Below are 27,835 nucleotides of genomic sequence, written 5' to 3'. Positions count from 1 at the left end.
GTAATCCAGATGAAAAAGGGTGATCTGACCTAAGGCGAGAAATGATACAGGAAGGGGATAATTTCAAGAAAATTACAATGACTGAATTCCCAGGACATTGGAAAGTACAGTTGAGAGGGGAAAAAAAAAAGCAAGCATGACTCTCAGCTAGATTCTGATTTGATAGGCTGAAGAAAAATCAAGTTTCCTTTTACACATATTAATTACGATGTAATAAGGATAAAAAGCTTCCAATTATTGAATATTTACTGTTAGAAATGAGGTTCATGTCTCACAACAACTGTATTATGATCACCAGTCTACAACAGATAGATTTCAGGAGAAAGAAGTTACTCATAATAAAGACTAAAAAATTTAAAAGTATTAGCAAAAATATAAAATCCTGCACCGTTTGAATCCAGAGACCAAGCTCTTAACAATAAGAACGCATCATACTGTAATATTAATGAGAAATCCAAGTGGGTATGTAAAATAAGGTTAAGCAAATAAATCTGGCACTCAAAAATGGAAGTAAGATACTAATTTTTTAAGAAGATTTACTTATTTGAAAGTCAGAGTTACAGAGAAAAGGAGAGGCACATACACACACATACACAAAGATCTCCAGATGTATGCAACAACCATCACTGGACCAGGTGGTAGCCAGGAGCCAGGAGATTCTTCCATATCTCCCAAGTGGGTACTGGGCCCAAGTACTCCGGCCACCTTCTGCTGCTTTCCCAGGCCATTAGCAGGGAGCTGGATCAGAAGTAGAGCAGCTGGGATGCAAACCGGTGCTGATATGGAATGCTGACATATCAGGTAGCAGCTTTATCTGCTATGCCACAAAGACCAGCCCCAAGATATAAATTTTAAAGATTAAAATTTTTAAATTGTGAAATTATCATACTAGGAGTGCCTAGGTTCAAGTCCAAGTTCTTTTTTTTTTTTTTTTAAGAATTATTTATTTATTTGAAAGTCAGAGTTACACAGAGAGAGGGGAGGCAGAGAGAGAGAGAGGTCATCCATCTGCTAGTTCACTCCCCAATTGGCCACAATGGCCAGAGCTGAGCCGACCCGAAGCCAGGAGCTTCTTCTGGGCCTCCCGTGCAGGTACAGAAGCCCAAGGACTTGGGCCATCTTCTACTGCTTTCCCAGGCCATGGCAGAGAGCTAGATTGGAAGTGGAACAGCCGAGACTTGAACTGGCACCCATATGGGATGCTGGCACTGCAGGCGGCAGCTTTATCTGCTACACCACAGCGCCGGCCCCTCAAGTCCTAGTTCTGACTCCTGATTCCAGCTTCCTGCTAATGCTGACCCTGGGAGAAAGCAGGTGGCACTTCAGGGAGTTGGGTCCCTGCCACCCACATGTGGTTCCTTACTCCCAGCTCTGGCTCTGGCCCACATCCTGCCCCAGTGGTTTGTACACATTTGGGAAGTGAACAAGGGGATGGAAATTCTGTCTCTTTCTCTCTGCCTTTTAAATAGTAATAATTTTTAAAATAGACTAAAGGTAGGATTTAAGACTTACAGAAATATTAAGTTAAACAGCAAATGAATGGAGACACACAGAAGGCTTAGTATAAAGTCTGAAGGAATCCTACTACTCAAGCCAGTGTTGTGGTACAGAGAGTTAAGCTATCCATTGGAATGGATTTCCAGCTACTCCACTTCTGACCCACCTCCCTGCTAATTCACCTGGGAAGACAGCAAAAGACATCTCAGGCTGGCGCCGCAGCTCACTAGGCTAATCCTCCGCCTTGCGGCGCTGGCACACCGGGTTCTAGACCCGGTCGGGGCACAGGATTCTGTCCTGGTTGCCCCTCTTCCTGGCCAGCTCTCTGCTATGGCCCGGGAGTGCAGTGGAGGATGGCCCAAGTCCTTGGGCCCTGCACCCCATTGGAGATCAGGAGAAGTACCTGGCTCCTGGCTTCGGATCAGCGCGGTGCGCCGGCCGCGGCGGCCATTAGAGGGTAAACCAACGGCAAATGAAGACCTTTCTCTCTGTCTCTCTCTCTCTAACTGTCCACTCTGCCTGTCAAAAAAAAAAAAAGACATCTCAAGTGCTTGGGCCCCTACCACCCATGTGGGAGACCTGGATGGAATTCCTGGATGCTAGCTTCAGCCTGGCCCAGGCCCAGACATTGCAGCCATTAGGAGAATAAGCCAGCAGAAGATTCTCTCCCTCTCCCTCTCCCTCTCTCCATCTCCCTTCTCCTTCCCTCTTCCTCTCCCTCCTCCCTCTCTCTCCCTCACTCTGTCTTTCAAATAAACAAATAAACCTAAAAAAACAACTCAGGTGCAGCATTGTGGCACAGCAGATAAAGCTGACACCTGCAACACCAGCATCCCATATGGGCACTGGTTGATGTCGCAGTTTCTCTACTTCTGATCCAGCTCCCTGGTCATGACCTGGGAAAGATGGAAGATGGCCCAAGCGTTTGGGCCCCTGCCATCCATATGGGAGACTTAGTTCAAGCTCCTGGGTCCTGGATTTGGCAGGGCCCAGTTCTGGCTATGGCTGCCATTTGGGGAGTGAACCAGTGAATGGAAGATCTCTTTCTCTCTCTCTTTCCTCTCTCTCTCTCTCTCTCTCTGTAGTTCTTTCAAATAAATAAATATTTATTAAAAAAAAATCTCAGTACTTAAAGGCTGTGAGAAAAACACAGAAAAGCAATTAGAAACACACAGAAAATGGAATTTTAAGGTCATGTAAATTTTCCAGAAATATCTGAAGCCTGTACTCATATACATGCAAAACTAACTTAAGGATTAACTACTACACTGATAGAAAAATACTTCACTGAGTCCACAGATTCAAACGCTAATCTCACTTGGAAACATTTCCAGAGACACACCTAGAAATATTTAATCTGGGTGCTCCATAATTCAGCCAAGTCAACACATAAAGCTAATCCTAACAGGTTGTTTTTACCTTTGAACTATTAATAGGGCTGCTATGAGCATGCATACCCAGTATCTCCATAGCCTCACCAACACTTGTTATTATTATTATTATTTTACTCTTAGACATTCCAGTGGGTGTGAAGTGGTATCTGACTGTGGTTTTGATTTGCTTTTTCTTACAGACTAATGGTGTTAAGCATCTTTTTATGTTTTTTTTTTGGTCATTGGAGTATCTTCAGAGAAAGGCCTGTTCACATTCTTTCCATGGTTTTTAATTAGATTGTCTTTTTGTTGAATTTTTATTAAAAGATTTATTTATTTATTTGAAAGGGTTACAGACACACAGAGAGAGAAAGAGAGACAGCGGGAGAGAGAGAGAGAGAGAAATCTTCCATCTGTTGATTCACTCCCCAAATGGCTCCAATGGCCAGGGTTGGACCAGGCCAAAGCCAGGAGCTTCATCGGGTCTCCCATGTGGGTGGCAGGGGCCCAGGCAGTTGGGCCATCTTCTGTTTCTTTCCCAGGAGCATTAGCAAGGAGCTGAGTTGGAAGTGGAACAGCTGGGACAACATCCAGCATCCATACAGGATGCCAGCATTACAGGCAGCAGCTTAACCCACTATACCGCAATGCAGAGAACTTTTTGTGGAATTTGTTTACGTATTCTTGATACAGATCCTTATGAGATACATGATTTAGAAATACTTTTCACTGTATATAGTCCTTGGGCCTCTGCACCTGCATGGGACACCCAGAAGAAGCTCCTGGTTCCTACTTCGGATCGGCTCAGCTCCGGCCATTGTGGCCATCTGGGGAGTGAACCAGTGGATGGAAGACACCTCTCTCTCTCTCTACCTCTCTGTAACTCTGCTTTTCAAATAAAATAAATAAATATATATTTTTAAAAAGGAATCAATTTCTAAACCCCAAATTCTAAAGATTTGTCACTATGTTTTGTGATAAGAGTTCTATAACTTCAATTCTGATACTGAGGTCTTTGATATGTTTTAAATTAATCTTTGTATAATAGTGTAAGAGTTGAACGTCAATTTTTGCATGTGGATACCCAGTTGTCTCAGCACCAGCTGTTAAGAGACTACTCTTCCTTTTATTTATGATTTTGGGATCATTATCAAAAATCAACTGGCCTTAGATATCTGAGTTTATTTGTCTATACATCTTAACACTATGCCAGCTTCACACTGTTTTATTATTATAGTTTTGAAATTCAGAGGTATGAGTTTTCCAACTTTCTTCATCAAGATTGCTTGCCTGTTAAGTACCACCCACAGTTCTATGTGAATTTGAGGACTGGAATTCACATTTCACAAATAATTTTTCTTTTAAGGTCGCCATCTCCTTTTAGGAACAATTTTCTTTCTCATATGAACTCTTACACCAAATGAATTAAATTCTATTTGTTAATATGATGCTTAAAACAATGCTTTAACAATCGCTAAAAAGATGTTTAATGATGGAATCAATACATTTGTATTTTTATTACTCTACCATTTGACTTTATGTCATTTTATTATGTATTCAACAAGGTAATGCAAGATAAAGAATAAAATAGCAAAACCAACTTGGGAATTAAGACAATTACCTAAAATTGCTCAGTCAACTATACAGCATGTATCCATTGATCAAATTAGAATCTCAATACAGAATTTGAAATACTAACAGTTTATACATTACCACTTCTGTTTAAATTCCCATCTGAGGATTGTACTTGGGCTTCTATTGGCTATTCAGATATGAATCCATTAATAATTTAAGGAATGATCATTTGAGATGTCTAAAAATTAGCAAACTGAAGCTAGATGCTAGTAATTTCCCACAGAGAAGTACATTACCTATGAAAACTGTTTTCTATAGTAATGGGCAATAGTGAGCACTGAATTATAGGCATGATATCCTCTGAAGATATGTATTGTGGCTTGATGTCATCACCACAAAATCTAAAAACTATATACATCAAAAAACACTCCTCAAATAAAAATAGCTCATTGTACCCAAATAGAGTACTGTAAAACAAGAAAGATATTTAATCTATTTAAAATTACACTGCAGTGTTACAAACAACTCATTAAATACAATGGTAATTAGCCCAACTTACAGTTATGTCTAATTTCCTATCCTTACACGTAAAGAGAGAATACATGGGTCTGATATTAACCTCTTTAAAACAACCTATTGATAAATTCGAAGAAAATAAAATCATAAATTCCTAATAAATTATTAGAGGGAAGCCAGTCAGGATAACCACATGATTCATATTTTAATTTACATGAAAGATTAATATTTTAGATTCATATTTAAGATTCAGTAAGAAGGCAACTCATTCATACTATAAAACTGGCAAATCTAGCCTATAAAATGGTACTCTAAGAGAATTAAAAATATGTGAATGTCTTAGGTTTTACGCATGAGGAAACACAAATGAACAGCAAAGGCCAACAAATTTTTTCAGCAGCTGGAAATGCTAAATTTAATTACTAAAGAGAAATCATGCAGGGAAGCTTGCTGCCAAACATGGTTTACAAAGAAGGCAGGAAGTTATGTAAAAGTATCAAGAAATTTGTAGTCCTAATAAGCCAGAAATTCAGATTCTAAAAATGTATGGACAATACACATGATTGCCAAAGAAACAAAGACTAAGAATAAACCATCTTATTTGTCCAACAAAAAATAAATGTACACATAAATCTGGAAGTGTCCTGATAAAGGCTATAAATTTATATAAAAAATAGGCTGTATTATTAATTAAATAAATCAACCAAGACATTACTGAGGCTAAATAAGTATACTATTAAGTCCTGATAAAAAGAATAGTTGATGGAGAATTTTACTTTCCTTTTCATAACAGAATTCTGAAATATTTTATTTATACTATACTTTGTAATCTCAATCATAAAAATTTATAAATATATATAGGGGCTGGTGCTGTGGCGTAGTAGGTTAATCCTCCGCCTGCAGCACCAGCATCCCATATGGGCACCGGTTCTAGTCCCGGCTGCTCCTCTTCCAAACCAGCTCTTTGCTGTGGCTTGGGAAAGCAATGAGGATGGTCCAAGTGCTTGGGCCTCTGCAACCACGTGGGAAACCTGGAGGAAGTTCTGGCCATTGAGGCCATTTGGGGAGTGAACCAGTGGATGAAACATTTTTCTCTCTGCCTCTCCCTCTCTCTATAATTCTATCTTTCATATACATACATATATATGTATGTATTTAAAGTTTTAGTTTTTAATATATATATACAGATAGTATGTATAAAATACATTACAGCATGCATATATATTACAAATGTGCATTCACATATGGATAAGATTCCACTGTACAGATACCCTACTTTTTTTATTCCATTGATGGACATTTGGGTTAATGCCACTTTTTAGTTATTATGAATAATTTTGCTATGAACATTTGTGTCTAAGGTTTTGTTTGGACATCTTTTCCATTCTTCTGAATGCATACCAAGTAGAATCATGGGATTATATGGTAACTCTGTTTAACCATGTGAATAACTGTCAGACTTCCCCAAAGCAGCTGCATTATTTTAGATTCTCATCAGCAGCATAAGAAGATTCCAATTTCTCCACATCCCTACCACTATTACCTGACTTCTCCTATTATATCCATCCTAGGAGTATGAAGTGGTTTCTCATTCTGGTTTTGAATTCCACTTCCTTAATGGATGATGCTGAGCATCTTTTTCATGCATTTATTGACCACTTATATGTCTCCTTCAGAAATGTCTATTTAAATCGTTAGCACGTTCTAAAATTATGCTGATTTATAAATTTTATTTAGATATTTGGGAACTAGACTCTTTCATATTTAGATATGTAAATAGATTCTCCAATTTCATGGGTTGCCTTTTAGTTTTCTTCAAGCAAAAGTCCAAACACTTTTGATAAAATATAATCTATGTTTTCTTTAGTTATTAATAACAGAGGTTTTTTAAATGTTTATTTCCATCTCTTTGAAAGGTAGAACAAAAGAGAGAGAGAGAGAAGTATTAATATGAATCTTCCATCCACTGGTTCACAGCAGGGAGAGGGAGTCAGCTCAAACCAGGCCATCCAGGTCTCACACATGGTTAGTAGAGGTCCAGTCAATTGAGCAACATTCTCTTGCCTCCCAAGATGCACATTAGCAGGAAGCTGGATTTGAAGCAGAGTAGCCAGAACTTGAACCAGCAACTCCAACATGGAATGCAGGTGTCCAAAGCAGCAGCCTAAATCACTGTGCCACAACCACCATCCATGAGTACCAGTCTTAATACCAGGAAAACTGGAAGAATTATGGCAATGATAAACAGAAATCTGAGCATGAGACTTTTAATTTTTTTCTACATATCTCAAAGAACTGTGGCATATAATGGCTTTCTCCTTGCTCCCATCATTTTAGTTATCATTTTTTTCAATTCACAACTTCTTAAGAAAAAAAGAAACTAGTAAAAGAATAAAATACTAAAAGAACAACTGTGTTGCTTTTCTAGTTACTCTATACTTTTAGCAATATTCATGCATATATTAAATATTAAAAGGCATAATTTTGAATCCTAAATTTAAAACAATTAAAGTATTAAGATAGCTCTTAATGAATGTTCAGTGTTCCACAGATGATATGCCACTACTTACATATTCATTTGTCAACTGTCAGACATTAAGACATTTTCCAGTATTCTTTTATTGTAACCATAGTGACTGACATTATCAAGGATATGACTGTGCTTTCCTTTTAAATCATTTACATAAAAATTTTCAATAGAAATTATTTTAAATCAAAGGTAGGCCTCATTTCAAAGAGCTTCCCAAAGGAATCATGCTATAAGTGATGTTACAAATAACGCAGCAATTCACATTTCCTACAACTTTACTGGCAGTATCAGGTATAAAAAAGGCTTTACCGTTTTGTCACTTTAATTTTCACCTTTCTATCAGTTGTAAGTGCCATTTATCTTCTAGAATCCTGTATTCTCAAAATTCTTATTTTTCTGTTTTAAAATATTAATGATCACGCTTCATTCAGATCTTTTTCTAACTTCCTCTTCAGTGTGAATGTCTGTTACTTTTGGTTGTACAGATGACTGAAGTCAAGAATTAGTAAATCAGTGTCTTGTAGATTGTCTGATATTTCTCTTTAGAAATCTGAAATATACATTATGCTGTGTTATGATACCTGATCCAGAATACAGTTTATACATTTAATTGTCAGAGCATTAGTCCTCTCTTAATGTTGTTCCTCTTGCAGAAGAACCAAGTAGATTTATTTTGTTACAATGGGTCTCATAATCATTTCCTTGAATACTTTCAAAAATCCCAGTGGGAATTTTACTATGATTATAGACCAAATGTTGTGCTTTATTATAGTTACTTTTTTCTTAACAAACATAAAAGACTGCAAATATGAGAACATCAAATTAGGCCAATTAAAAATCTTCAACAAGCCCCCCAATTAGAAATTTTATAGAACATATTAGCTGTTCATAGTCAAATGAATAAGAAAACAGTAACAAAATTTTAACGAACAACAAAGCATAAACTTCCTGGAAATTAAAGAAATTCTGGATCAAAAATATTATTTATAAAATTATTACACCACATTAAAAAGTCAACAGGATAAACACACAACTATTATCCTGATTGGGTTTCATTACTTAAAAAGCAATGAAAAATGCAGCCAGTATTATGTCAGTGTAGTCGTTGCTTGTGTCGCCAACATCCTATATGCATGCCAGTTTGCATCCCTGCTGCTCGACTTGCGATCTAGATCCAGCTCTCTGGTAACATGCCTGAGAAGGCAGTAGAAGATAACCCAAGTATTTGGGTCCCTGCCACCCATATGAGAGATTAGGATGAGGTTCCTTTGGCTCCTGGCTTCAGCCTGGCCCAAACCTGGCTGCTGCAGACATTTCAGAAATGAACCAGTAGACAGAAGATCTGCCTTTCCCTCCCTCTCTCTCTCTCTGTCACTCTACCTTTCAAATAAATCAACAAATCTTTACAAAGAAGCCATTTATATTCTACACTGAATTTAGTACACTGCAAATAAACATTCAAGGGAGAAACATGAATATGCATATGTCACAGATTTTTGTGGTGCTAAAATGAGCAAATATGCATTAAACCACTTAGACGAAGATTTTGGAGGTGGCCACACAGCAAAGTGGTCATAAATTGATACTCAGTATCAGGCTTCTGCATCAAACCCAAGCTTCACCATCTACTAGGGATGTGTGACCCACAACAAATAGAACAAATCACTCAGCGCTATAGATGGAACAGAATATGACTCCTAAGTTCATGCAGATGCTTAATCCCCCCCAAATCCTAAATTAATATACTAAGAACGGTAGAAATTTGATTCAATTGTGGGAGGCAGACCCAGAAGAAGGTTCTTGGGACCCTAGGGGTATGCTCTCAGAATGCAGTTCTCTTGGGAGGGTGATCATTTATGATGAATTGGCCCAGCCCTTCCCTCCCTTTCTCTCAACTTCCTTCTCTTCTATGTCTCTGCCTCTCTGCTTTTCTCACCCCACCCTGCCAGCTTCCACCCCTGCTTGGCTTGTCATGTGATCATTCTTCCACACATGCTCTACTGCTACAATCCTCCAGGCTCACCAGATGGCCAAACCAATGATCCCCATCCAATCCTGGATTATGAATCCATAAGCCAAAATAAACTGCCTTCCTTCTTAAATTTGTCTTAGGTATTTAGTTATAGTGATGAAAGCTGGCAAATACACAGCCTCTCTGTGCTTCAAATCTCCTGATATCTAAAACAGGGAAGATGATACTAACATGTACTTAAAGGTTATGAAGATTTATTTTATACATAAGAGCTTAGAAAATTAAATGGAAGTATAGAAACTTTTTTTAAAATTTAAAGCACTCATCTGCCAATGTTCACTATTTCATTTTAAAATATTTGGCTTGCTAATTTAAAAACAGACTAATTCTTCAACTAAAAGAAAAATGTACAGATTACAATACTAAGAATTAATCAAGGGGAATGTATGAAGCCTGGTGGGTAAGATGCCAGCATCACACATTGAAGCATCTAAGTTCAACTCCCACTTCTAATTCTTGATCCCAACTTCCTCTGAATGACTTTGGGGAGGCAGCTATGATGGCTAAAGTAATCAGGTTCCTGCCAACCATGTGGGAGACCTGGACTGAGTTCCCTTTTGGGCACTTGGGGAGTGAACTTTGGGCACTTGGGGAGTAAACCAGCTGATGGAAGCTCTTTATAGATGTCTCTCTCCATCCTCCCACCCCTCAAATAAGTAAATAAAATTTAAATGAATAAAAAAAGTTAAGGTGTTGTTGTTTTCATCGCCTTTATTTTTTCCAAAAAATGAACTATCTGTTTTTATTACTTTAATCAAATGAAGTGACTGATGACCTCGTTTGTAGTTCCACTGAAGCTAGTAAGAAATGAGCTCTACAATATAGTGCATGAAATTCAAAGCAACATCCAAAAGAACATGAGGAAATTCTTACTAAAGTAGATCTTCACAAATTTCTAAAATTGAAATCATTAAGTAACAACTAATATCATATTATGATTTATAGATACATTAGCATAAATGCACTAAAACTGTTAACTTTTTTTCTTTACAAAAAGATGGTCATGAAATGAATATATTCATGCATATACCATATTTACATGCCAAGGCCCAATGTCCTGCATGACAATTTTAAATATAAACTATCTGTTCATAGCCATAACTTTTTTTAAGAATTGGAATGAATAAGGATGTCATAACATTCATGAAACCTCTATATAAATCAAAATAGAAGATGTCAAACATATCCCACTCCGATAATAACCATGCAATGAACCAAAGAGATACATTTCAGATCTACACTTCCATCAATCCTTTGACAATAAAGATAACAAATCAGCCACTCTGCAACCACAGATAGTCTATGCATATTAAATACATGACAACATCTCTTTTTTGTAGAAGGTGGAAACCAGTAAGAGATAAAATTTAGATACATTATTTAAGAATTCATAATTACCTGAATTCAAGGCTGAATACAGGTAACTTTTGAAATATAATCTGTCTAGAAAAAATATGCCACATCATGCTGGAATTTGTTGCACAAACAAAGAGTAATTCTTTTTCTATGAAAATCAAACAGCAGTAAATATAAGAAAGGATGTTCATTCTCTTAAAACTGACTCTTAAAGAAACAGTTCAACATTTTTTCCATTAAAAATTCAAATATCAATAGCATTTGTTTGGAAATACAGCTGATTTTATTTAGGTATTTTACTATATTTATAACTTATAATACAAAGCTTCTTTTAAAAATCCATGTAAAATGCAACTAAAAGATAATGTACATTTTCCATGAACATTTTGAAGTAACTTCAAATTACTATGCAACATTATAAATCTCAAAGCATGAGGATACAGATTAAAATAAAAAACTATACTAATAAAGCATAAAATTAAAGAGTTCAGAATAAACCTACTGTGTATTTCAGTATTAAATCTTACCTATTCTATAGAAATCTAAAAAACTTTAAGCAAATTCATAGATTAGCAATCAAGAGTGAAATAAATGTCCTGGATCTGGATCCCAATTGTTACTCTGTGTTATTTCTGCTCTTTTTGAATTTATCAAGTGAGATTTGATATAAGGACTAAATTAGTTAATACTGTTATAGAACCTATAACGTCTCCTTAACAACATAAGTTAAATAAGTAAATAAATAAATAGATTGAAGTCCTAAATAAACAAAATTAGGAACAAAACATAATCATTATAGGGATAATAAATAAATAACAAATATCAGGGAAAACATGAAAAGTTTAATTACTGATAGAGAAATAAGGTAAGAGCTAGTAGAATGGAAGACAAATGCACATATCTAACATAAGATTAGTAAATGTCACTAAGTACAAAAAAAGAACAGGAAACAAAACAAAATTTCAAACCACAATTTAAGAAAATTTGCAAGAACTCACCGAATAATCTAATCCTGCAGATCACAACAAGAAACTATGTTCTACAAAATTAGATAGATAATGTTTAGTACTAAGCTGTACTGCTGTTAAAGAATTTAATTTTGTATACAAAGAAATCTAGGGCCACAAGATATCAAAAGCATATCAAAACCTGAGAAAAATACCATACTATCCTCTGAAAGTAACATTAAAAGTCAGAAGAAAATAGATCAATGTCTACAAAGTTCTAAGGTAGTGCAAGTGTTAGTCAACAACATTAAATTTAAAAAAATTAAATCAATCAGAATGTCACTCAAATAAAGACAGCTGGCAAATATTATTAAACAGGAAACAATTTTAAGTTTAGAGCACATGAGACTTTTGTGGAAAAAATATAATTATGAAACATATCCAATTAAGGACTGAATTTTAAAAAGAAAGAACATGGAAATTAAGTTATGACTAACAAAATGGGTTAGTGAGATATTAAACTGATATAGCAAGAGAACAAACACTCAAGCACTAACAGACTTTTGACTGCAAAACATGAATTATATAAATTTAGAAAATATGGGGTCCGGCACTGTGGCACAGCAGGTGAAGCCATCGCCAGCCATACCAGCATCCTAAATGGGCGCCAGTTTGAGTACTGGCTGCTCCACTTCCAATCCAGCTCTCTGCTATGGCCTGGGAAAGCAGTAGAAGATGGCCCAAGTCCTTGGTCCCCTGCACCCATGTGGGAGACCCAGAAGAAGCTCCTGGCTCCTGGCTTTGGATCTGTGCAGCTCTGGCTATTGCAGCCAATTGGGGAGTGAGCCAGCAGATGGAAGAACTAACTCACTCTCTCTCTCTCTCTCTCTCTCTCTCTCTCTTTCCCTTCCTTTCTCTTGTTCTCTCTGCTTTTCTTTCTCTCTCTGTGTAACTCTCACTTTCAAGTGAACAAATAAATCTTTAAAAAATAAAAAAATGGACATTAAAAATGTAACTTAAAAAACTAACTAGCAGGTAAGGGAAAAGAACATACAAATAAAGTACAGGAGTACTTAGTCAACAGTTTAAATAGCAGGGTGTGAGTTGAAATATGGACTGTAAAAAGCAATGACACAAATAATCTGAAAAAGAATCATGGCTTGGGGAATTGTATCACAATAAGGCTTTTGCTTAAAAAATGAATACACTAACCTCTTAATTTTTTCATAATTTATTAACCTCCTATTCTTTAGAAAATAATGGGGTTTTTGTTAAATATTTCCTCCCATTTCTCCTTAGCTGATTTTTATTTTGCTAAATTTCATACAGAACTGCAATAAACAGGATTGCATCATATTCTTAATGTAATATTACCTCTATTTCTAAAAGACATAGTCACAAACATTGGATAACTGGGTAAAGAACCATTTGTGTGTATGTAAGTAGTCTATAGCTATTCTGATAGATGTAACTGCACTGCTTTGCTATATGAGTAAAAATTTCCATTCTGCTAGCAATATAAAAGCATGGCACCCTCTCATCTCCCTTATTCCCTTCAGCAGTACCTATTATCACACTTTTTACTTTCTTTCAATCTGAGAATAGAGAAAGTGACAGACCACAAATTCTCTAATTTACATTTCCCAGAATATTTATAGAGTACCATTTTATATATTTATTGGTCACTTTGCTTCCTCAAATTTTCTTGTCTTATGTTTTGAGGATGTGTCTACTAATTTAACTCCTATTATTTCATTAGAATTACTAGTACACTGACCAGATATCACTCAAATGCATCATCTCTCTCTCCAAGTTGTTGATGTCATCTTTCCTAAGCTTAATGCCACATGTAATAGATGTCAACTTACATATGTGTACCTACTACATATCTCATCTTGGTTACTAAACTCTCACACATGACTCAGTTCCACTTTTTAAATTTTCTAAATATGTTTTCTAAGATATTCACTATGTCATCTTTCACCCTATATCTTTATACCATGTTGAAGATTTTTAATACATGCTATCTTGATAGTATCATTTTAAAATCTGGTGAGACAAGTACATTCTCAATATTCTTTTGAAATGAATACTAAGTCTATGTCAAACCATTTATTTTCCCACAGAAAAAGAGTATTTGATTATCCAAATTTAACACGTATATGTTTTAAATATTTTGGGAGGATATGTAAATTCCAAATAAACTCTATTGGTATTGTAATAGAATATCATGCTAATGCATACTGCATTGAATTGTATTAATTTGAGAAAAACTGATGTTTTTGTGACAATAAAATTTTCTCACTTTGACTATAAAAGGTATTATGAAGACAGCATGAAAAATATGAATAACATCTGCACGTAACAGCACCAGGTTCATGTTAACTTTATTTTGGTTACTGCACCAGATTAAGACTGAGAACATGCTTAGGAAATTCCCACTGAAGTATCTGCAGTTAAGGGTATCTCCACCTCACCTTAGTCCCTAATTCAGAAAACAAAGAAAAGGAGAGAAAGAACAATTAAAGAATCTGGGAGAATAATGAACAGAAGTTCTTAAACTATTCTTGCCATTTTTCTTAAGTCTCAAATTATTTCAAGAGAAAAGGACTGATATATTCTCTCTTGCTCCCTCTCTCTCCCCACAAATACACACACATACACAAAGACTCATAAAATATAAACATACTATTCAGCATGAAAAAATTTATTAATATGCTTTTGTTTCAATCCTTTGAAAAGATTTTGTAGTGTTTTTTTTTTTTCCAAAGAGTATTTGTAATTTTCTTGCAAAGTTTGGTCCAAACATTGTTTTGTCAAAACTGACGAAACCATTATTTCCAGCTTAGTCGATAACTGCTTGTCAAAATTATCAGGTATCCAATAATCTCACCAAATTTTATTATTAATTATGGTAGGAAAATATTCAAGATTCAGATTTTTATAGACAATCACATTAAAGAATTTGACTATAATATTATTTCATCTTTTCTAGCACTTATATTAACTATATCCTATACTATACCCTATATTTGCAAGAACATCAAAACTTAAGCTAATCAATAGCGGTTATCAGTTATTTTTCTAATTTTATTAAAAATAGCATTAATAATTTAAAATTATATTTAATCACATTTCATATTTTCCTGTGCAAACTTTTTCATAGAGTTTTATTATGGCTGGCTGCTAAAACTTATGTTTTTTTCCTACACTTATTGATATCTTCACATTTTTCTCTTTTTAATTTTTTGATAGAATTTAACTTGAAGGTGGATATGCTAAAAGAAACCATGTTTGAGTTCCATGAAAAATTCTCAGCACTCACCTTTATAATTCTTTAATTACAGAAATAGATTATATTAGCTATATAGTTTCAGTTAAAATTTTGTGTCCATAGTCTTAAGTAAAATTGGTCTTCTTAGAGTTTTACCGTTCTAGAATTATTTTCAGGTTATGCTGGCTGTATAAAATGCACTGTTTCTAAGGTACCAGAAAAATATCAGCAACATGATTTATCTGCTCTTGACATGCTAGAAAGAACTTATACAATGATATTTAATTTTTTTCAAATGCTATACTAAATATTCTTGTCAGTTTTCCTACTGTACCTTGGGTGGCTCATGGTTATATGTATCCCTATAAAAGCACTTCCTTTACAAATTCATATTGTGTATGCACATTCAGGTGCAACTGCTAACCTAAGCTATGGCCCCAGGATGGTCTATCACGGGGTCCTTCTGTATGCACCCTCATTCCCTCGACTGCAGAGATTCTGAGGCTCTCAAACATCACGGGTAGAGCAATTTCACACCTCTGTGTCTGGTCCTATCTAGAAACCTGGAAGATAATATCGTTGCTATAGAGATTTTAATTTCTAGTTAAATAGCTCTGTCTTACCCAGGGAGTCAGAGGGCCTTTGTTAATTTTCTTGAGCCAAGACTCAGCTCCCAATATTAAGATCAGGTCAGCCAAACACAGACAGTGCTCTGAGCTACTGGTGGTGAATTGGAGTAGAGATGAGACAGTTAAACAGGCTTCTTTCATTTTCCCAGGATCCCCCATGATTCTCTCATAAAATTAACTCTAAAGATATATAAAGTGTTTCCTTAGACCACAGTGTCATTTTAGCTGGGCAATTTCCCATGGTCACCATTGAAAAACAGTAATCACCTCATACCAGCCACATGTGTAACCTACCTCAAATTCTGCATGTCTGTGAATATCCTCTGCCCTCTGCCTGCTCAGGATAAATTCAGCTTCATTTGCTACTCTTACAAGATGATCCTTCATTGTTTGGCTAAGCAACCTAAAGAAGAGAAAAATATTGTTAACTAAACGTACATACGCACACAAAACATGTGTCTTCATTCACTGGTCAAAAGTGGTATATTTTGTTATCTGGGGAAGAAAGGAAAACTTACTCTGCTCTTCTGATGACATACATAACAAGGTACGATTATTTCAACACTAAATAATTTAAAAGTACAACAACAAAAAGTTACCTTCCTGTCAACAGCAGATTAATTTCTATCAGGCTAGTCACCCAAAAACAGCACCTAAAAATGCTAGAATAAGACTGTTTTAAAAACATTTTTAAAGGCATTGGGAAGTTACCAAGCCAGCCAAGATTTAAGCCAAAATTCTAGAGAAATAAGCATTCAGACACCGTTCAGCTTAACTTTTCTCATTGAAGCATTTACTATTCAGAAGTGAGTACAGAGAAGCCTAACCACTGCTAGCAACTAACAGAACTGGGGAAATAAAAAGTGGTTCATAGCCTATCAGTGTGAAGGGGTCATGACAGATTACCCAGATTTTTCAGCGGGAATACAGGTATACCCATGGAAACAGAAAGTAGACCAGGCCCCCAAAGTCCAAAACACACCTTCAAACTACATTATGGTGACTTGTATTTAAGCTGACTGGCAGCCAAAAAGCTAAGTAAAGCTTTAAGGGTGGAGAAGAAAAACAACAACAACAGCAATGCAAGGAAGGGCCAGCATAAAGAGCTACATACTAGGAACATACAAAACAGAAACAGAGCAAACTCTAGTAAAGACTAAAAAAATCCAGCCTAGAATCAGCTCAGCCCCTAAATTAACACTATCAGCCCCTAGCCTAACTGATATGATTTCTAGTTAATCAGAAATCCAAAGAAATCTCTAGAGGAAGATAATACACAGAGACTAAAATCTACCCTTTCAACTAAAAAAAAAAAAAAAAAAACTTTCAACATCCAATCACCAATTAACAGGCACAAGAGACAACAAAACAAATGAATAAAAAGGAATAGACAGAAAATCAAAGTAAAGTTTCATATCCAGGCACTGGAATAAATGTAGTTAATACTTTTAGGACAATAGAAGGCATAATAAAGAGTTTCAAAACAGAATGGAAATTGCATAAGTACTGAACAAAATTAAAACAAGAATACATTTATCAGCTTAATAAACTCAACCAAAGGAGGAAACATTAACCAAAAGGTAGGAAGGTAGGTAGTCTGTTTTTTGTGTGTGTGTGTTTTTTTTTTTGTTTTTTTTTTTTTTTTTTTTGACAGGCAGAGTGGACAGTGAGAGAGAGAGACAGAGAGAAAGGTCTTCCTTTGCCATTGGTTCACCCTCCAATGGCCACCATGGCCGGCAAGCTGCGGCCAGCACACCGCGCTGATCCAAAGCCGGGAGCCAGGTGCCTCTCCTGGTCTCCCATGGGGTGCAGGGCCCAAGCACTTGGGCCATCCTCCACTGCACTCCCGGGCCACTGCAGAGGGTTGGCCTGGAAGAGGGGCAACCGGGACAGAATCCAGCGCCCCAGCCGCGACTAGAACCTGGTGTGCCAGCGCCGCAGGCGGAGGATTAGCCTAGTGAGCCGCGGCGCCGGCCGACAATTAGTCTGAAACATACAAAAAAAAATTGATGAAAACTTGACAAAATAAATAATAGACACACAGGACATGGCAAAAAATGTCTAATATAATTGTATCTGAAGTACAAGAAAAAGAGTAAGCAGGACTTGAGAAGATATTTGCCAAGATTTTCTTCTTCTTCCTTTTTTTTTTTTAAGGTAGAATTACAAAGAGAGGGAAAAACAGTGAGAGAGATCTTCCATTTACTGGTTCACTCTGCAATTGGTCCCAACGGACAGGTCAGGTCAGGAGCCTGGAACTCAATCCATATCTCCCATGGGGGTGGCAGGGGCCCAAGATCTTAAGCCATCTTCCACTACTATCCCAGGCACATTAAGGAGGCAGATGGACTGGAAGTATAGCAGCCATTACTCTTAATTAGCACTCATATGGGATGACAGTGTCACAAGCAGTGGCTGTAGCTGTGCCACAGTGCTGGCCCCAAGGCCAAGATTTCTTTAAAACTTGGGGGAAAAAAAAAAAAAAACACATTGAACTAGAGTGCTATAAACCTGAAGCAGGACAAAAGAAAATCACATTCAGGTATATAATAGTAAAGCTATTAAAAAAATTTTAATAAGGATTTTATTATCCAGTGATATCTATTGAGAACCATACAAATATGCTGTAGTTGTTTTTTTTTTTTTTTTTTTTGAAAGGCAGAGTTACAGTGAGAAAGAAAGAGAGAGGAGGGAAGGAGAGGGAGAGAGAGATCTTCCATCCACTGGTTCACTCCCCAAATAATGCAATAGATAGAGCTGGGCTGATCTAAAGCCAGGAGCTTCTTCTGGGATTTCCACATGCATGCAGGGGTCCAACTACTTGGGCCATCTTCCACTGCTTTCTCAGGTCCATTAGCAGGGAGCTGGATCGGAAGTGGAGCAGCTGGGACTCAAACCAGCACACATATGGGATGTTGGCACCAGTGCAGCTTTACCCGCTATGCCAGAACGTTGCAGCCCCCCACCCCTCAATTTTTTTTGTTGTTGTTGTTGTTATATAAATCATAGGGAGCAACTAAGTACAAGAGGGAAAGACGTTTTCTTGCCTTCAAAAGGCAACAACAGGACTGATGGAAGCCCAATAAGAATGCAATGACCTCTTCAAAATGCTAAACCAAAATAATAGGTAACGGCCGGCGCCGCAGCTCAGTGGGCTAATAATCTTCCACCTTGCGGTGCCGGCACACAGGGTTCTGGTCCCAGTCGGGGCACCAGATTCTGTCCCAGTTGCCCCTCTTCCAGGCCAGCTCTCTGCTGTGGCCCGGGAGTGCAGTGGAGGATGGTCCAAGTCTTTGGGCCCTGCACCCGCATGGGAGACCAGGATAGGTACCTGGCTCCCGGCTTCGGATCAGCGCGATCGGCCATTGGAGGGTGAACCAACGGCAAAAAGGAAGACCTTTCTCTCTGTCTGTCTCTCTCTCTCACTATCCACTCTGCCTGTAAAAAAAAAAAAAAAAAGTAATAATAATAATAGGTAACAATATTCAAAAACCTTTGCAGAGGGGGTGTGTTGGCACAGCAGCTGAGGTAGCCATTTGGGACGTCTGTATTCCATATCAGGGTGCTGAGGTTTGAGTCGTAGCCACACTCACCCTGTTCCTGCTTCATGCTAATGTGCAACCTGAGGGACAGCAGATGATTGCACAAGTATCTTGGCTCCTGCCATCCATGTCGGGGACCCAGATGGAGCTGTAGACTCCTAGCTTTTGCCGGTTCCAACTCAGCCTGCTGTGGGCATTTAGAGAATGCACCAGCACAAGGAAGATCTCTCTCTTTTTCAAATAAAAATTAAAAACAAATTCAAAAAACAAAGCTTTACACAATGAAAGCAAAGGGATCCAGAATACAACACTGTGTAGAGTCTTTTCTGAATTCCCTTTATCTGCCTAAAAGAATAGGCTCCAAAGGAATTCATAAATCCTTTCCCCTGGGAGTTTCATAAGAAGGGAAGACTGACACCTATTAAGGGTAAGACTTGAGCATCCAGGGTAAGAAATCATCTAAACAGGTGTTGTTGCAAAACCACTGTATCTCCTATATATTTACCTAAGGGTACATTTAAATTTAAGGTTTTTTTTTTTTTTTTTTTTTTTTTTTTTTCCTAGTTACACCTTTTACCTTCTCCCTTATCTCTATGGTAAGATAGTATAGAAGCCACAAATTGTGACCATCTCCTTTAGTCAGTTTTTGGTGAAATCCATATAAATACATATGACTAAAAATCTCTGATTTCTCTGATTAACCTTTTATCAGTTTATCCAATGGGCTGCCTAAAAAACTGAACCTGCCAGTAGAGGAACAGTTTTCCCTTATCAATAAAAGCTAAATAAGGGGACTGGCGCTGTGGCACAGGAGGTAAAGCCATGGTCTGAAGCACCAGCATTCCATATGGGAGCCAGTTTGAGTCCCAGCTGCTCCACTTCCGATCCAGTTCTCTGCTATGGCCTGGGAAAGCAGTGGAAGATGGCCCAAGTCCTTGGGCCCCTGCACCCACGTGGGAGACCCAGAGGAAGCTCCTGGCTCTTGGCTTTGGATCGGCGCAGCTCTGGCCTTTGTGGCCAACTGGAGCGTGAACCAGCAGATGGACGGCCTCTCTCTCTCTGCCTCTCCTTCTCTCTGTGTAACTCTGACTTTCAAATAAATATATAAATAAATCTTTAAAAAAAAAAAAGAAAGAAAAAAAGAAGCACTTGATGAGTGGGCAGCAGTTGGGAGATCTTTGTCTCTCTCTCTCTCTCTCTCTCTCAGCATTTCCACTAAAATAAATAAATGTAAAAGTACAATGTAAAATCGATATACGTAAAAATTTAAAAAAGAAAATGGCAAATGGGAGTACATCTAAAAAAACCTCAATATTCACAATAATTATAATAATGCTAAAATACTGTTATCTTAAAATACAAAACAGCAGCAACAAGGCAAGAGAAAGCAAATGAATTAGTTTTACAACCCTCTTTGTACTGTTCATAAATGGGTAAAAGAATCAATTTATAACAAATTGCTACAATCTGTAGATATAACCACTAAAGATATGTAAAAGAATGCATAATGAACAACCTAAGGGTAAAAAAAAACTGGGCAACAAAAATATGTAGCTCAAAAAAAGAAATATAGGAAGAAAAGAAAAACAAGACATGCAGTAAATATAAAGCACCTTAATAATACAATGGCAAAATTACAACCTGGATATACAAAAATAAAAATTAATAAGGATTTTATTAACTAGTGATATCTACTGAGAACCATACAAATATGCTGTAGTTTTTTTTTTTTTTTTTTTTGAAAGGCAGAGTTACAGTGAGAAAGAAAGAGAGAGAGGAGGGAAGGAGAGGGAGAGAGAGATAATATGATTGTTACCAAATAGATTTTTAAAAAATATATATTTCTTACAAATGACATAATTTCAACATAATGTATAAAGATTGAAAGTATAACTTCACAGAAGATGAATTCAATTAAAGAAAAAGTGAAAGAATGTTAATGAACCTTTATTGATATAAGAAAAAAGGACTAAACATCTCAAAAGATAGGGGATAAAAGAACTAGAGAAATAAAAATTTAGAATTTTTAGATTCAAACTTTGTATGTGCCCAAGATCACGGCTTACAACTAGACAGAGCAGATACAAAGCTAAAGAATACGCAAATAGTAAGATTACACTTCTGATCTACTGGCATTTACAGAACACTACACTCATTAAATGAAGAATAGATACTCTACTCAGGTAAACCCAGAACACATATCAAAAATTAGCACAATACAGGATCACAAAGTAGTGTGAAACAATTTCAAATTATGAAATCATGCTGAATATATTCTTAGACACAGAATTCTACTAGAAATACGATATAGAAAACTGTGCAAAGGGCTCTAAAACAGCCACCAAGTTCCCTCAACCTCCTGGTATCCACACTGATATGTAATCTTCTCCCAAAGGATGTGGGAAGGAGCCATGAATTGCCTCTAGGCAAGACGATATGGCAGCAAGAAGGGATACTAGTTCCATGGTTACACTGGGTAAGATTGAAACTTCTATCTTGCTACCAGACTCTACTGACTTCCTTGAAGTCTCAGCTAAAGAAAGGTGCCATAGATTGTAGCAAAGCAGGTCGAACCACCATTGGCAACACCGACAACCTGTATGGGCCCCGTTGACATCCTGCTGTTCCACCTCCGATCCAGCTCCGTGATAATAGCCTGGGAAAAGCAAGGGAAGATGACCCAAGTGTTTGGGCCTCTGCTACCCATGTGAGACACCCGGATGAAGCTCCTGGAACCTAGCTTCAGCCTAGCCAAGCCCTGCAGTGAACCAGCAGATGGAAAATCTATCTCTGTCTCTCTAACTCTGATTTTCAAATAAATAAATAAATCTTAGAAAAGATGATTTAAAATAAAAAAGAAAGCTGTCATGCTAGGAGCTGAAGTAGGGAGAGGCCCACATGGCAAGGGGCTCACTGCAGCCAACAAACAGGCAGCAAGGAGTAGAGGTTCAGTCCATCAACTTACAAGGAACTGAACCCTGCCAACAACTACAGGCACACAGAAGCAGATTCTTCCCCAGTCAAATGAAACTGAAGCCCTGGTCGACACTTTAATTGCAACCTTATAAGTAACCCAGAAGCCGAAGGCCCACCTACTCTATGTTTGACTTTTAAAGAATATACTTTTTAAAAAATTCCACAAATCAAAGACATAGCATCTTGAAAATACAATGAAAACAATATGCCAAAATATGTGAGATATAAAATATACCTTGAAGGATATTTCATTTAGAAAAGTCAGTGTAGTAAATGTGAATATACAAAAATCATCTAGAGTCTATTTAACAGTTATCATCAAAGCAAACATAACTTGTCTATTTTGAAAAGCATTAAAGATGACATAACTGTACTAGAATTCTACATATAAAAACAGCTAAACAAATGCTTACTGAAGGGACAGGAACTTAGCCTAATGGTTAAGAAGCAGATTAGGATGCTTGCACCCCACATGAGCATGGAGGTTTAATTCTTAGCTTTCGCTCCTGACTCTGCTAATGCAGACTCTGGGAGGCAGTGGATGATAGTTCACATAATAGGGTACCTGCCACTCACATGATAAACATGGATGGGATCCCCGGTTCCCAGCTTCAGCCTGGTCCAGTCCCAGCTGTTGCAAGTATTTAGAATGAATCAGCAGATGGGAGCATCTCTCTTTGCCCACCCCACCCCCCAGCATATCAAATAAGTAATAAAAGTTGAAAAGAAAATTTCATGGGAAAATGGAATTAAAAGTTTAGAAAAAGCTGAGAGAAGTTAAAGAAGACCTAAGGAAAGAAATATAACATATTCATAAAGGGAAAAATTCAATATTATAAAGATATCAATTTTCCCACAAAGCAATTTATACATATAATGAATTCATTGCAAGTCTTTCTGTGAATTTTTCTTTAAAGATTTTATTTATTTGAAAGGCACAGTTAAAGAAAAAGAGGAAGAGAGATACAGATAAAGATCTTTCATCTGCTGGCTCACACCTCAAATAGCCAGAGCTAGGATAGGCCGAAGCCAGGAGCCAAGAACTCCATCTGGGTCTCCCACATGGATACCAGGTATCTAAGCACTTGGACCATCTTCCATTGCTTCCCCAGGCACATCATCTGGAAGCTGGATCAGAAGTGGGACAGCAGGGACTTGAACTGGTGCTCTGATATGGGATGTGAGCATTGCAGGCAGTAGTTTCACCCCTTATACCATAACCTGGCTCCTTTCTATGGAATTTGATGTTTCTAAAACATATATGGAAATTTAAAGAACATAGTATAGCTGAGAAATTCCGGAGGAAGTGAGGAATAGTGCACAATGATAATAATACAGATTTTATACTATAAAATAACTGGTCCTAAATCAATCCTGTAATGCTGAGATGGAAAAAGAGTAACCTTAACTTCTTTCTCAAACCGTACAAGCCAATCAGTTCCAAAAGGATGAAGACAAGACCTGAACACTTCTAGACATTTATAAAAAACTTCTAAATCATCACATAAGAGATTATCTTCATGACTTTGTTAAAGTAATAATTTCTTGAACAGAACAAAAAATACCCACTATAAAGAAAAATACTGATACACTGGACTATGTTAAAGATTCAGATTTATGAAGGCCACTATTAAGAGAATTAAAAGTAAACTTCAGAAAAGGAGAACATATTTGTAATACTTATAGTCTAAAAGGAAATTAAATCTTGGATATATTTCTTAAAATCTTATATAACAAAGGCAATGATCATAAGCACCATATGGGTGCTGGTTTGAGTCCTAGCTGCTCCACTTGTGATTTAGCTTCCTGCTAATGAACTTGGGAAAAGTAACTGAAGATGCCCAAGTACTTGGGCCCCTGACACCATGTGGGAGACCTGGATGAAGTTCTGGTCTCCTGGCTTTGGCCTATCCTAATCCTGGCCTAACCCTGGCCATTGTAGCCACCTGGGGAGAGAACCAGATGGAAGATGTCTTTCACTCTTTCTCTCCCTCTCTCTAACTCTTTCAAATAAATACATAAACCTTAAAAAAATGCATAGTGATCATTTATAAAGGCCAAACACTAGTAAATACTAAATGCTCATTAAGAATAAAACTGATTTTTAAATGGTAGAATATTACTGTAATAAAACATTATATAGAAATCAAAAGCATCAACTGTTATATATAATAAAATCAATTTCATGAGTGATGTTGAATAAAGCCTCACAAAAATATACAATGTAAAAATTATCCTGTGTAAAGATTTAGAATTTTTTAAATAATATATCTGTGATATGAGGAAAGACTGAAACATGGTTAGCTTTGGTGCTGCCTAAGACCTTACCATATAACAACTCATAGGGACATTAATAATGAACACACAGTTCTTAACTGGTCAATAAAATGTCCAGGGTATATAAACAAATAACCCATTCTGATGAATGCTTTGATAATGACATTTACTTACCATAAACATCAACAGAATCATTCATTTTATATAAATGGGAGGCTACCAGAACACATTTATTATGAATAGCCTTTCTAAACCCCTTTGTTTGAAAGGCATTGGAAAGATGTGTGAGTAGGGCTGGGATTACTCTTAAAAAATTTATATTGCAAAAGTGACTAAACTGCAACAGCAAAATGCTCAGCGACAAAAGTTGGATTCCACAGTCATCAACAATGGCACGAACCCTATCCTACTTCACAAGGTAGCTCCCTCATTTTTGTCAAAAATATACATAGGCTTGAAACAAAATTAATCTAGTAATATGACATATGAGCATGTCCCCACCAGCGCAAAAAGATATACGTGTGTACATGGAGTTACACTGCAACACTGCTTACAAAAGTTTAAGATTTAAAGAACCAAAATACACAACTGCATAACAACATAGATTCTTCTAAACTGATAACAAAAGACGTTCCCAGTATGCATTCAGTGGAAACAGAAGCTTAGAGAATATTACATGCAAATGTGAGTTTGGGGAAAATATGAAAGAAAAATACACCAAATTGCAAATGATCTCGAGCAGAGGCAAGTGAATTATGGCCTGTAGATAACCCTGGCCAACTGTTTTTCTTAATAAAGATTTACTGAAACACAACCATGCCCATTTGTTTAATCCATTGTTGATGGCTGTTTTCAAATCACAGTACTACATTGAACTGAGCAGTTGTGACAGGGACCATATGTCCTGCCATGCCTAAAGTACTATCTGGCCCTTTTTAGAAGAACTGTACACATTCCTAAGTTAGCAAGTGATAATTACATCTTTCTCCTTACATTTTTCTATTCTTTGAAGTTTTATAATACACAATAACTGAAAGAAAAGAAAATAGGAAATCATGGAAAATAAAAAGCTTTTTTGCTTTTCTGTCATTTTCTCCATGTCTCCATTTCTCCATGATACACTATTATAATTTAACTATAAGTCTGTGAGACCTTCACTATCCCCAAAATATCCCCCAGCTACTTTGGAGGCTAATGGAGTATCTTGTCTACAATTCTAGAGTGCCACCATAAGGGTCTTCTTTCAAATGCTACTAAACATTTAGGCATTACTGATAAAAACAATCCCCAGTGTAATTTAAAATCCTGCTAATGAATAACTTCCTAGGATTCTACAGAGAAAGCAAAGGCTTTCAATACTGTATATATGAAATACTGCTTTGTGCTACGATTCCCTCCAGAGACCTAAAACCACATCGTGAATTTAACATCAGCATATTGCCTCACAGCACTCAAACATTTATTGCATTGATTAGTCAACAGTACAGCATACTCTCATTTCCCAATCAAGTAACCTCAAAATTATTCTAGTCTCTCCCCTCTTCTCTATCACCTTCCTCCAGTCCTCTAGTCAATCAGCAAATATTACCAATATTCTCTCTGCAATATTTCCTGATGTAATGTATGCTCTCTATTTCACAGCCTATGCCTTAAAAATCAAGGATCCCAGCCCCGGTCGGGGTGCCGGATTCTTTCCTGGTTGCCCCTCTTCCAGGCCAGCTCTCTGCTGTGGCCAGGGAGTGCAGTGGAGGATGGTCCAAGTGCTTGGGCCCTGCACCCCATGGGAGACCAGGAGAAGCACCTGGCTCCTGCCTTCAGATCAGCTTGGTGGCCACAGCGCGCCAGCCACAGCGCGCCAGCCGCGGCGGCCATTGGAGGGTGAACCAACGGCAAAAAGCAAGACCTTTCTCTCTGTCTCTCTCTCTCTCACTATCCACTCTGCCTGTCCAAAAAAAAAAAAAAAAAATCAAGGATCCATCAATTCATCCATATTATACTTGAATAAGTCTTTTGAGTGCATCCTCTGCTCTTTTAAAATATACTTTCTTCTTTGCTTTAAGATCTTTTCTATTAAATTTTATTTTTAATGATTTGAGAAGGAGAGAGAGAGAGAGAGAAGAGAACTCCCATCCACTACTTCACTCCCCTAAATGCCAACAATGGTGCAGGCTAGAGGCCGTGGCCAGGAGCCAGGAACTCAATCCAAGTCTCCCACATGGGTAGCAGGGATCCAATTAGTTAAATTATCACTGCCATCTCCCAGGGCTTACTTTGCTGGAAGCTGGAGTCAGGAGCAAGAGCTGGGAATCAATCCTAGATATGCCAATATGGGATACAATCATCTTGCCTGCTACAATAAACAACCAATACTCTGCTCTTTTAAAATTTTTCTAACCTGCCTTTTAATATGTATTATAATAACTAGGCTGAGCACTAGAGATGAGCATTCCTTACATTTTAGAAGGGAAAAGGGAGAGTACACTGGAGTCCTAGCCAGTTTTGAACTCTATTGTAAGTATGGTAGTAGGCATAACCTAATATAACCTCCAGTGAATCACAGCTTTATATGATCCCATCACCTTGAGTTCAATCTGGGAAGGATCTGGTACTTGCTTCTACCAAATAAAGCAAGATAAAGACAACAAGATAATCATTCCTTAATTAGGTTTCTTTATATGGCAAAGGGTAACAGCTCTGCCTTAGTATGCTGGGGAGATGGTCCTATCAGCCTTGAAAAGTAAGCCACCATCCTGTGAGAAGGCTATGGGGCAAGGAAGTATAGGGGCCCTATAGGAGGTGAGAGTAGCCCCAAGTAACGATAAGAATATGGGGACTTCGGTTCTACACTCCTAAAAAACTGAATTTTTCCAGAATTATGTGAGCCTGAAAAAGACCCCAAGCTCTTAAGAAGAATGAGATTCAGCCAGTATCTCTATTGAAGACTTGGGAAATCTATGCAGAAGATCCAGAGAAGCTGAGCCCAGACTTCTGACAAATGGAAGCTGTAAGAGAGTAAATGTATGTTGGTTTTTAAAATTTTTAAAAATTTGTATGTATCTCATAAATCAACATTATGTACATAGTAATTCTTCCTACCATACCCACCCTCCTACCCATTCTCCCCCCCCCCATTCCTGCTACCTCTCCTGTTTTATCCAAGAAAGAAAAAGAAAAAAAAAGAATGAATGGCGTAAAGAAAGCTAAGAGAAGTGTTCCTCAACAGTCTATACAAGGGCTGATCTATGTTGTTGCTTCTTGAAGGTGATTTCGTTCCCCCCTTCCTCTTTTCCCTTCTTTCCTCCCCCTTCTTT

The 27,835-nt window shown here is 37.2% G+C and overlaps 1 protein-coding gene across 3 annotated transcripts in view; it reads right to left on the bottom strand.

Moving 5' to 3' along the window:
• LRBA (LPS responsive beige-like anchor protein) overlaps window positions 1-27,835 on the bottom strand; it is a 751,045-nt gene that overhangs the window by 431,922 nt on the left and 291,288 nt on the right. For 2 of the 3 annotated variants that reach the window (XM_051819347.3, XM_051819348.3), the window contains exon 35: window positions 16,024-16,132. In XM_051819347.3, the coding sequence (XP_051675307.3) occupies window positions 16,024-16,132 (109 nt within the window). Of the gene's footprint in view, window positions 1-14,196; window positions 14,312-16,023; window positions 16,133-27,835 lie in introns of those variants that run through there. The other variant, XM_089302377.1, reaches the window with a different exon arrangement.

The sequence above is a fragment of the Oryctolagus cuniculus genome, chromosome 8, assembly GCF_051225735.1.
Source record: "Oryctolagus cuniculus isolate XC-2025 breed Fujian yellow rabbit chromosome 8, ASM5122573v1, whole genome shotgun sequence".
Lineage (NCBI taxonomy): Eukaryota > Metazoa > Chordata > Mammalia > Lagomorpha > Leporidae > Oryctolagus > Oryctolagus cuniculus.
The sequence above is the reverse complement of the archived record's forward strand: the minus strand, read 5'-3'. Positions and strand labels throughout refer to the sequence as shown.